The 12786-nt window shown below is 46.9% G+C and overlaps 1 protein-coding gene across 9 annotated transcripts in view; it reads right to left on the bottom strand.

Annotated features, from left to right (window-relative positions):
- The window catches only part of LOC110832591 (uncharacterized), a 364557-nt gene that overhangs the window by 33534 nt on the left and 318237 nt on the right, over window positions 1–12786 (bottom strand). For 7 of the 9 annotated variants that reach the window (XM_087352088.1, XM_087352091.1, XM_087352089.1 and 4 more), the window contains one exon: window positions 10173–10226. The exons of the other annotated variants lie outside the window; for them this stretch is intronic. In XM_087352088.1, the coding sequence (XP_087208214.1) occupies window positions 10173–10226 (54 nt within the window). The remainder of the gene's footprint in view (window positions 1–10172; window positions 10227–12786) is intronic. 9 annotated transcript variants of the gene reach the window in all.

Here is a 12786-nt window from a genome sequence, read left to right as displayed (position 1 = left end):
GGAATGGCCGGTTTTTCATTCGAAATGGTCCCATCTGGCAGACGAGTGTCAATAGTTGTCTACCCCTGCAGAGGAGACAGTTACGGGGTGAAACAGCCTCTGGAAGTTAAAGGCGCGCAGTCGGTCAGTGGGTCGGCTCGTATGTGAACTGTCTGTCCATTGCAGCGAGGGAAAGGGCGGTCATACGTGGGCTTCGTGAAATGCCTAGAAACTGAGAAAAACCACGCGGACATAGGCAGGATTCAGTTAACGGCCTACGCTGAAATCACACGCGCCACATGCTCTACCAGAGATGCTGTCATATCAGTCTTTAGGAGCACAAATGTCCACCACATGTGGATGGCTGGTCACTGAATCGAGATGCTGGATCGTACGCATCGAGTCCAATTTGTTGTTCGCTCCCGACGGAAATCAAGTTCAGATCGGAAATTCCGTGCAAACTCGAAATTTTTAACTGCTCACGTGGTACAAAATTTCTCTTACTTGAAGACGAAGGCGACCAATCTCCGAAAAGTCGTCCAGACAACTGAAAAAGCCTAAAAATACCACGTGTCTGAATGCAGGCGAAACATTAATTTATTCTCAGGTAGAACGCGGCCTAAGTAAGCGAGAGTGCCCCTTGAAACGACCGACTTACAGAAGCATCTGGCGGACAGTGAAATCTTGAGGGGTCGGTCCAGGAGCGGGGAAGAGACTTCTTTTTTATGACGTGCCAAATGATCGACGCGTGCTGGCAGGAGCTACAGAGACGCCTGATATACTACGAGATGGTGCTATATGGCGTGGGTGGGGTACAACGTTAATTGGAGTGACGGGTAATGGCGTTCCAGGGTCTTAAATATGTGTCCCAACAGCGCCTTTCGCCATATTGTATTATAATTTGCATAGATGATGAGCCAGCTGGCCTGTTCACATGATAATTCAAGCAGCCTCTGTGCCAATACGTACAGAAAGTGCAGAACAATTAATATTCCATCAGACAGGCGATGGGCATTGTATCTCCTGACTTAATGAAACCATTAATCAAAGCTGTGATTTTCTCATCCCTTTTAAATTAAATGTGCAAACCAATATAATACAAACTGTACGGAATATAAATATTATTGTGTCACTAAAGTCACGTATTCAAATGACTTTATTAAGAGAGCAAACAGCAAAGAAATTCCGGTTTCTGGCTAGTGGTCAGTATAAGTCCCGAGGATCCTACGACCAGATATCTGGGCAGGTCTTCTTGGTTGTCCCCCGTCTTTAAGCGAACGCAGAGAAGGTTCCCAAATTACAAGCTACCGCTGATTGTTTCTCATGCAGCCCTCCAGTTTCAAACTGATTGAAATTTCTCTGAATGTCATCAATTTACAAGTCATCCAAATTATATTTTATTTTTGAAAATATTATCGTCCCAAAATATCCACCAGAAAATCGATATTCGCTTGTCTTTGTCTCGAGTTTCTATTCCTTGCCACCTGAACGTCTTCACTTTCATTTGCCCTGAAAATAGAAGAGCGGGGAAGGCTTGGGTACCTTCTACCAACCCCCACGAAATAAAAGTCTCTCTCACTTCCCGCCCAAGAGATTCTGTTTGTTCGTTCGGTAACTCTCTCTTCGTCCAACAAACGCCGCCAGATAATTCAGACGAAACTAGTGCACAGACACGCGAACGTGCGAACGTCTTCTGTCAAGCGCTTGGCACACGCCGCTTGCAATGAACGGCGATGTTTCTCCTTCACTTTTCTCTCCTACTTACGATCTCAGCCTAGCAGTGCGCGACATTTTGATTCCAACAAAGTCTGTATTTATGAAAGCGGGCTAAAAATGTTACTGCAGTGACTGTACCTTAACTAATTAAGGAGGCGCTTGGCCAGTGGCGTCTGCCTGCAGGCAGATACTCTCCCCAGCATCCCCAGGGGCGAGTCACTCTCTCGATGATTACTGATAAATTATTGATCAGGTGGCGAAGGCGCCACATCCGGCCAACTTGTCCGAGCGGAATTCAGAAAAGAGCGAAGAATGCCGGATGTCAAGAGCGTACAGTCCGAGCAACAAATCCGCCAACGACGTCACGAACACTTACTTTCATCTGACAAGCTGTTTCGACACCAGTTCGTCGTCATCAGGTCACACATATCTTGTTGGCGAACAGATCCGTGCATATTCAGACTAGGGGCCCTTGCTGAAGGTGGATGGCAGTTGAACCCAGAACGGTTGGAAGGCCTCCATGGAGGGGGTAGGTGATAATACACCCTGGGATTTGCCTGAGAACCGAGAAAGAGCGCGGAAAAGCTCAGTGACGGTGGGCGAAGTGTCAGCCACGACGCCTTCCTGCTGTCTTCCTGTTATGGCATCTTCCGAGCGATATTTTAAGTTTCGTGTTACAGAGGGCTGTTTCTTGTGCCGTTCCATAATTACGCGCGTCTTTAAATATTTACATGTGCAATGCGACGTGATGTGTGAACCAAGCAGAGGATTTCGGTAGGGCCCATGAGGAAGGGGTGTCAGGGGATTGGACGAAATACGGCATAAAGAAGGGAATGAGACGCTGAAGAAAAGAGAGAGAAAATGCGGCCAGAGATGAGAGAAATCATTCACCAGTGAACACCGACATTTGCTCTAGTTTCCTCCAGAATAATATTAAAAAAGGATTCGGTGCAGTTGCTGGCTCTAAGCCGCGGGAACTTTCTTTAAAGCCAGTGGTTGCTCAGTTTGACAGGAAATCCTCCGTCTTTTACAAAAGCCTAAGTGTTCTGCTGTGTTAACAAGATCGTACCGGTGCATTATTACGAGCCAGCTGAATCCATTCCATGCCGACGCCCCCGTGTGTACGACAAAGTTTTTATTTCCTTTGTCGCGCTGAGCTGTTAAAACACCAATGACAGAAGGAGAAGACTTTGCGCTGCTGAAAATCTTCATTTGTGGGAAACCATCACAGCACAGAGAATTTCAATTTGGCGCAATATCGAGTAGGTCGAAATCGCTTGCCCAGGTCTTACCTGTGCGTAAGGAACTCGGTGGCTGTGATAAAACTGATAAAAGCATTACTCACTTCCATCTGTCACTGACACGCGAGCGACCGTGCCTATTCCTCTGCTACGAGCAGCAGGCATTCTTTACAAAGGGGTGGAGTGCGCAGAGAGAATGCATTTAGTGCTCCAGAGCGCAACTTTCGAGGCTGTATTTTGAAGAACCTCACGCCTCGTCCCACAAGAGCGAAAAATATCAGCTCGAAGGCCGACTCATAAAACATTCGACACGCGAAACTAGGCATTCGGCTTTTAACGAGTTGCGTCCCAAAAGGGCAAAACTGATAGGCGTCGTGCCTGACCACCTACAAGCGAAACAAAAGTTTTGTTTTTATTCTATGCACACACAAACGGTAATTTTTAACAGAAACGTCGTTTAGAATGACGAAAGCAGTAAATTCAGGACTGACAGAGAAAGTGAACATCGTACAACATTTTGTACTCCCACTTTGCGCAAAACAAAAGAACGCGTAAAATGGCGAATTGCCAGACGTCTCGTAAGACACCCCTCTTCAAACTAGTCGCGGTCAGAACTTCAACGCGGAATTAGGTTTCCAACAGACCGCTCCTAAAAGCTAAATAAATAATCAACTAACTTTATAGTCCTCCTTGAATTACTGTCGTCGCACAACCAATAAATTACTTTTGTTCCGAGTTCATCGCCGCGTTTATAAAACTCTACATTCACAGGTTATTCATCGCAATATTGTTCCTTATTCACGCTTTTCCTTGAGATTTTCTGCGGAAAACGAAGCGTTTAAGAATTTCCCAACACTTACGAACTGCTTCGTCCATCTCAAAATTCCTGACTTCATCGCCCAGTCAGCACTGAGGTATGGATCCGCTCAATGTTCAATGTCTTCCGGCAATTCGATGCCGTTTCTGTTGGTCCAAATATCCTTCTCAGTCCACGTCGCTAACGAATTTTCATTTCATCGTCGAGTGTTGCAATGCCACTGGTCACGTAAAACACGGTCCTTACTTCGAGACCAGAAAGGCCCTTAGAGCCAAGGGCTTAATAATGTGATGCTTGGTCCGGGCTATCGCACACCTCGTGAGTGGGACGGTGGCAGAGGAGGAATGTGGAGCGACGGTGAAATGGTGATTAGCCCGGGGGGGGACACTGCTCCAGCGCCACTTCGTCAATCGCGGACGTCGTCTGATGTCACGCGGGACTGAACCCGAATCCCGTGGGTCAGAAGCCAGTACCTGGTCGCCTGAGCTAAAAGTAAAAGGTTTTTCGTCAGACAACTGCAAAGTTGCGACTTTCCTGCAGCGTCCTCCCCCGTTGGAGACGGTGGAACATAGCCCAGTGTTGCGCGCAGGGCGTGATGTATTCTCGTCTATGTAGAATACTCGGAAGCTGATTGAGTATTCATCGGTGGCTACGGCTGCCTTTTCTTGCGACCGCCGAGCGGCGTGGCGGTCGTCCATTCTCAGCTGCGGTCGTGCCCAAGAAGGAGAGTGCATTAGATTTATGGACTGAAAGCCTCGGTCGGGAGGGGGGCGGGCGGAGTGTTTCGTATGGAAATGTGGCCCAAATCCCCACTCATGTAGTAGATCAAGAGCGAGAGAGACAGGGAGAGGTCAGTCTCTGGACTTGGGTACGCTGGAAAAATAAATGGCGCAACGTTCTCGAGGTCTGGTTCGGACCTCGGCCAGTCCTGGGACGACTTGGACTCGTCACGTGACAGAGGGAATTATCCCAAAACGCTTTCAAGAACTGCAAGAGCAGGCGGGAATTAATGAACGGGCAGGTGTGGGTGAGACGTGCTCTGTAGCCCTGACAGAAAACTGTTTGGTCGTAAGAACGCACGCACTCTCATTTAATTTTATTAATTAGTCCACAGAAACCAATCAAATCAAGGAAGAGAGAAAGGCATACAACATACCACACACGAAGAAATGCGTGTAAAATTTTTAGAAACCTGGAGAAAGAGGTCATTTCGGAGGCAAGGATAATATTAAATTAATTATTCGGTTTTGTCCGTCTAATCACAATTACATTTAAAATTTACAAATAAGATAATTAAAATATCATTTTATGTTCCACATCGAATAATCCAAATGTAAATCGATTATTCGATGTGGAACATAAAATGATATTTTAATTATCTTATTTGTAAATTTTAAATTTTAAATGTAATTGTGATTAGACGGACAATACCGAATAATTAATTTAATATTTGATTCACAATATGACGCAATTATACTATCTTAAGGATAATATTGCAAAGGATCCGACGGCGTGGACCGAGGGCATAGTCCACTGGCGGGCTCCTGTGAGCGTGGTAATGGACCTTCCGTGGCCCGAATGTTTATTCTCTGCAAATTCTTATCAGTTTATTGGCCGTCCTTGTAGCGTACATTCAGCCATTATTTACCAAATTTCCTCACCGCTCACTAATGTGACGTCAAAAACTGCGCCTCCAAAACACGTTTTTACAAGTGTAGGCCGCAGTGCGTTCAAAAGGAAAGCCATCATCTGGCCAGTCAGTCAAGGGCTGAAATCGTGATCTGAATACTAAGAAAATACTGGACAATCACTAGGCCTCCCCCCCCCCCTGCATCAAGATGATGGAGGGGCTCACTCACGAGACGAGAATTGAATATCGAGTACATCGGCTCACAATATTCAGATCGACTGAGCACCTAAAGCACGAACAATAAAAGGAATGATACCTCCATAACGTTTTCCTTTTACAACCCAAAAACCATAAACATCTATGAACCCGTTGCAGGAAGCCGCCCGCGTTTCCCGGTCCCTCCCGCCAGTTATTCTCTACTTCGCGGCTTACACTTAACTCCGGGGGTGCGGAAGTATTTTTTAACACCTGATAGTCAGCTGGTCAGGAGATTCCGTGCTTAATGGAACGCGAAGGAAAATCGTATCAGACCCTATTGTACGCGGGATTAGTCCGACCAGACATTTCACCTTTCTGAAAAAATAATTACAATTCACTGAGGCCGAGAACGCCAAACATCGGGAGAGTTCGAGAAAGGAACGAAATAGAATCGCAGAGTGTGGAGTGTGACACCCTCTAGTCTGCACCAAACAAAAAACATCATGAGACGGGCGAGAGATTTCTGACACATAGACGAGTCGGGAAATGAGGTGGAGGGCGTCCTCCAGCAACCCTCCTCCCATTCACCAGACATACGAGCACACTTGCACTGCATTTTTACAGGCCAACCTGTAGAAATGCAGCCAGTGCCCGAAATTCGTAAACCGCGTGGGTGCATCCCCACTCCGCCGGTGGTTCGCATTCCAGGGCTTGATTTTGAATTCTGCAGCCTACAGAACGTCTCGGTTCCGTCCGGGCACTCATTTCGACTGATAGCCTTCGGTTTTGCTGTTGTCCGAAAACTTAAATTACCTGCTGTGTCTGTGTGCAGTTTGTGACCTCGTCCAGTAAAAGTGACAGAAGCTTCGTCTCTCTTCCCCGTCCGTCGGAGCCGATTTCCTTAAATACGTAGGCAACACCAACATTGCTGTTCATTTTGCGTCGCAAAGACGAAATCATCCCCTGTTCAAGCAACGTAAGAAGAAGGTGTTTCCTGTTTCCTTTGACTCGGCTGTACTCGAGTGTTGGCAAAAGAAGAAGGAGAAGAAGAATAAGAAAGCGCCCTTATAATGACCGCTGTAAAGAAAGCAAGAAAGCCCCCTAGAGACGGCGAAACAGCGGTTTATATGCTGCTGTATGTATAAACTACGGTGTTAAGAAACTGCCCCATACGGACACTCGCACGGCCGGCCGTAGGTAAATCAGCAAATAATGGAGCGGGGATCAGCGGTGCTGATACCCCATTGGCGAGTTCCTGATACTCAAAGAATCTCCATCCCTGCGTCCATTTATCTCGGCTACAGGCCACCCAGAAACACCGTCAACGCACGGCTGACGCGTCTGCAGAATCCCTTGCTCCTTGTTTTATGAGTTAAAAAATCCGCCCACACTTTACGGCCACGCAGCGACAGAGTTCGACGGCTGGACGAGATGTGTTCTAAAAATCAAATACTTTACGGACGGTGCCATTTGGAAATAAACGAAATACAAATTTCAGCACAGCCGCGTGCTCACTCGACAGTATCAACTACCTAATGCGCGATGTAGGACACACGGTTAGTGCTCTTTATTTTTGGAACGCTCTGTAGATTGTGTAAAATGCGCAAAAAACAGGGATGTGACAACTGGTTTACGATATGTCTAAAGGTGATTTCATTTTAAGTTCACAGCAAATCACAAGGTGTTAGAAAAATGGGTGCTCGGGAGGATATTTTGACCTAGGAGGGATGAAATTAGTGGGGGAATTTCGAATACTGCAACACGGGTGAATGGTACGGGTCACATAACATAGTGAGGGTAGTGAATTTTAGGAGACTCCGATGGGTTGGCCATGTAGCACGCATGTGGGGAGAATGCAAGGGGTGCATTCAGGATTTTGGTAGCGAATCCTTCTGGAAAACAACCACTGGCCAGACCAAGAAGGAGATGGGATGATAACATGAAGATGGATCTCAGGGAGGTGGGCTGTGAGGATGGCAAACGGATGGAGTTGGCTCAGGATCGTTCTGCTAGCAGAGAGTTAGAGTTGTTGCAATGCAAACGTCTCACAACACAGTGCTGATATCTTGTTCATCTGTACCGAAACTCCGTGGCGCGTGCAGAACTGAGCGACACGGAATTTAATTTGTCGGCGGCTTTAAAAAATAGCAGCACACGGCCATTCATACAGACTAAAGGGGCATTGACTTTGCAGGATATAAACGTTGAAGGTCGCCAACTCAAACGGTTAATATATTAAAACGTTCCATTTAAAACTTGTGTGCGCGTACAGGCCTGGGATTCAACTCCGCACAAAACCTCACGAAGCGACGCCTAGGTCCAGTGGCACGTCTGTTTATCGCCATCAACCTAACCTAACCTAACCTAACCTTCGAGAGACGCCATACAGTTTAAATTCCAAGAAAATGAACAGACGCTTAATATTTCTGCACGAATTTTAATGCCGTATCCAAAATCAGGCGGTGGTAACGTCGTTCCGAACCCAGACCTTCTCAAGGTCAATTACAAATTGTAATGCCGCCTACTTAATTATATTCAAACCAAACTCCATGGAACGTGGGGAGGCGACAAGACGAGACTGAAGTAAATTCCACAAAAGCACCTGTCACCGAAGGGACTTCGCCCCTGCTCACAGCGTTTCTAGCTTCGGTACGCTGAAAGTTATGAGCTGTCTTCACTCGCCTGTGCCCCGCTGTCCGCGTTTCAAATTTGTGAACACGCAATACGCAATTAGGCGAAGGACGCCACAGTGGGCACGTGACAGCGCATCCATTTGCGTTTGCGTAGTCTCAGGTTGGCCCGCGAGGTTTTTGAATATTCACGGACTGTGACTGACGAACGTCGGTCTTCGCCCTGGGCGTGCCTGTACAACGAGGAGTAAACTGCAGGCCGCGACGGCTGCGTTGCCATGGCGACCGCATGAGGCAGACCGGTCGGTATTGACTGGCACAGTCGCTGTTTGCAGCACTAATTATTAACCGGCAACATTTATGAATCGGTAATTATGGAAGCGCAGAGCGACGACAGCGTCGGGCATCGCCCCCCCCCCCCCCACTCCCGTGCAAGACTACTGCGGTGGGCTGACCCCTCGTCGAGAAGTGCTATGAAGATGCCTGCCGCCAACAGGTCGAACATTAGTAACCTCTGGCTCAGGCTCTGAGTCATTTGAGAGAAAGGAGTCGACGATGACTTATAATGCTAAACAACAGAAATGAGACGGCGAACGACAATGCATTGCGGCTGGGAAATTATGTTCATAGTGTGGAGAGGTTTTGCTGCCCGTCGCCCCAACCCAACCTAACCTTTCACTTATAACGGTCCTCAGACGCGCAAATTCGTCCCATGGTTCAGAACGCAGATGTGGCCCTCTGAATGTGAGAAGTGGACCACAGCGTCGACCAGAGCACAAAACTCTGAGGACGTCGTCCGCGGTCGAAACTCCACTCCACAGGAATTCTGTTTGAACGACGACCACGCGAAACTGTGACGGTACATCTGACAAATTCAACGCGATCGCACGTTCAGTAGTTGGGCGCGGTCGCCGGGTTGGGAAACACCACTCCAGGGTAAGCACGTGTGCGACACGAGTGTGGCGGACAGCTGGGCGACTGACCGGAACATTTCCTTCTTCCGGTCGCTCCAAACGCACTCAACAGGAAAATGCTGACAACGAGGTAACATTGTCTGCGCCGGCTTCCTACAGCGTAGGCATTCTGAATCGCGGGAAAGTTGGAGCTGCGATCAGTTAAATCAGGCTCTGGAGCCGGCAGCGAGTCAACAAGGCATTTGTTCGCATTGTGGTCTTCAGGATACCACCTACAAGACTAAAACACCCATGACCGGAAAAACCTACGCTCTCGCAGAGTTATTAATCTGTTCTGAATCAAGTTAAGGGCTCAAACTGCAATACCCAGTCTGATGTAAAAACTATTGCCTGAAACAATAACATGTCCTATTAAAACGTGTCCTCTCTAATTTTGTTTGCTGTTCAATATGACGTAAAACTTGGTCTCTGGAAGAACTGCGTAATGTGTCTATGGAGGGGGCGTGGACGAGATTTTTTTTGCAAACTGGGAGAACGCTTTCGGGAAATGACTTCCCACGCCCATCCTGCACCCAGCAGCCTCACTCCTAACCGCGCTCATTGGCGCCCTGCATTGCTCGTCGTTCGGTAGTCGAAAAGTCCCATGAGAGCGACGCCTTCCTTCAAGTAGCCACAGTCACGTAACTTCTTGTGTCCTTTTTGCGATAAATGTGCTAAGACTTCTTGCAATAGAGACTATTATTAATGGCTTAATTTTCATTTAAAACAAATAAAACCTAATTTAAAGCAGCTGAAATTACAGGTCTGCCAGAAATATGGTCCACTCAGACACTCGTGACAACTGCACTACATCAAGCAGATAGACTTAATTACTTAATTAGTTCAATTCCATATTAATTCGTTAGCAAGAGGTTATAATGAGTTTTATATTAATGCGGGGCAACAAACTTCACAAAACGTTACTCGGAAGACAACGAGTTTACAAACCAAAAGAGAGAATTCCCACAATGCACGAGATTGTTAAAAGGAGAACAAGTGACGACTTACCGCGCGTTGCGGGCGAAACAGGATCTACGTCCATTCTTCCTATCGGATCAGAGGCTGGAAAGAAAACGGTTCGCGTGAGTTGGCTTAATTCACAGTGGCACATCGACTCATCGTTAAGCTACTTTGACAACCATGCGACGATGAAATCCAATTAATTAAATGCATTTATTCGTGGTTTATACAGCGTCGAATGAAGGGGTGGTTAATGAATAACAAATAGATTGTAAGATATGTGAAAGTGGCTGTGACATTATGTAAGTCTCCGGGCTGAAATTTGTAAACGGGACTCCCCGATTATGGAACGGGAATGCTTGTCGCTTCCTGTTCGTCATTCGACTGGCCACTCTAGTGCTGACAACGTTTCTACGAAACTCAACAAAATTAACAAAGTTTCCTAAAAATACGTCAGACTTTTGCGCCTCGACATTTTGCAAATACAAGAAACGGGCCTACGCGGGGCATCAGCCAGTGTTCAGGGAACCAAAGTGACGCCCTCTTCTTCAGTTCATACCAGAGACAGAGATTGTGTACACGCAATTCGTGTGTGCAGGTGACGCCCCCTAAAAACTCTGACATGTGAACTCATACACGTAAAAATTATAATTACTTAAATTTTCCAGAAAATTGACAGTCGAAAGTGTCTTTGTATCATACCGGGCAACTGTTAATAAAATGAGCAGTGGTTGATAATGTGGACGGGGTGGGGGGTGGGGGTACCGAAAGATGATTCACTTTTCTGATCCAATACATTCTGTTAAGACTAACACGCCACACGCCTATTCAAAATCAAGAATACAAGTCCCACCCAAGCTTTCAAGACTTAGTGAATGGATTATGTTACAAAACTGTTTAAAACTCCATTATATAGTTAAATAATATTTAACTATATAACCTTCCAAACCTGACCAGAAGGAAACAGACAGAAGCACGATGCCATTTCCGGTTCCTCCACTGAAATTAAAACAGCGCTAACCGGAGATTCCGACGTAAATACTATTACGACCGGTGACTCAGAAGTTTAAAGAAATCTGTACGCCTTTTATGGAGCCCGAAGGCCAATTTGGTTTCAAAAGAACACGCCACTAGACATCCTGAGCCAGCTGAGCGCAGTCCACGCCCTGGACACACACGGGCAGGGGGGGGGGAGGGGGAGGTCTTTTCGTCTGTAACAAGGAACATGACTTTACTCTCTCCTGTAGCGTAAAGAATTAGAACTTTCGAGCTGTTTCCCGAATTACCTTAACTCGTCCGGATTTTGATGCGTTGCATAAAAACAATTAAATTCGTGTAGCTGCTTGTTGTACAACGAGTTCACTCAACGCAACTGTCACTCCCCCGCTCCTGGCCGGAACCGCACGACTCACCGCCAAGCGCTACAAGATTTTCCCGATACCTGTCAAGTATCGCTCCATTGAAACAATAAAATCGAACTTGCCGGAATTCCAGCAGTTCCTGCTGACAACTCGGAAGTCAGAGTTGCGTTACATTTTACCAGTGGACGCACTGTAATATGGCGGCACAGCATTCATTATACAGATTGTTGTCATGGCAACGCCGTTACGGGATATTCGAGCTTATGGGACAAATTATAACATCCGTTGATATGGTGACATAGATTGCGCCTTACAGCACAGGAAAGGTGACTGTCTTCTGGGCCGTTGCGACGTTTCAGAACGGACTGCGCCTCCCTTGCATTTGAGGTGAATTTCCGCGAAGGCCGAGATACTGTTCGTTCCAACTGCAAGTTCGCCAGATAATTTAACAACGCGCAGAAATCCACCTCGACAGTAGACGAATCTACGAATCAGTTAGTTGCCCTAACGGTCTGTTGCTCTCCCGCTTGCTGAAACAGATGACAGTCTTAAAATTCACCGGAAGTGGGTGTAACCGAGTGGCGTGTAATTTCAGGTTCGGTTTTCAAAATACTTTGCCACGCAATGGCCCTAATTTCTTTTGTTCGCAGGCAGCATAAGTCTTGGAGCGAGTTAAAATACAAGGCGTGTCAAAATTAAGTTATTTTTATTTTGAGATTAGTGTTTTATCGCTATAGTAATGGCTAACAGATTGGCCTTAGAAGAAATAATGGTGACTGCGAGTCCGATGGCTGGACAATAATAATTCTATCGTGACTCACCAAGTTTCCTGACGACTTATCGTACTTTGCCGGACCCAGGAACTCAGACACAACGGACTACGCAGTACTGATCCGGGACTGACAATCAGTCCGGGGACAGCTATTTAAACCCGAAATTAAGAACAGCTACAACGGGACAGTTGGGTCCTCGACAGGGCCACGCCGCGTGGAGCCCTCCAACGCAATGAGTACCGGAGTACGTTCTTCGGGATGACGCGGTGTCAGGTTTCACACGTCTGCATTGCGTGGTAAAGGTGACTTTGTTACCCGCTATTTCGCGTGTGCTGAGGAAGCCTGGAGCCTGTATTCGGCAACGAAAGTCGCCCGGAAAATGAGGCCACCAAAAATGTGGGCGTAAATTTTAATTGTGACCATTAGACTAATGCATCAGCCAGTGGATGGAGACGCATGTCTGAGCCCGGAGTTGGTGTTTCGCAGCAAAGGACTGGCGCCAGTTGTGATGCCACTGACGCTGTTGGG

Source organism: Zootermopsis nevadensis, unplaced genomic scaffold (assembly GCF_977971745.1).
Source record: "Zootermopsis nevadensis isolate Lab colony 2312 unplaced genomic scaffold, Znev_1.0 Znev_ptg000020l, whole genome shotgun sequence".
NCBI classification, from domain to species: Eukaryota; Metazoa; Arthropoda; class Insecta; order Blattodea; family Termopsidae; genus Zootermopsis; species Zootermopsis nevadensis.
Note: the sequence above shows the minus strand (reverse complement) of the source record. Positions and strands in the feature narration are given on the sequence as shown.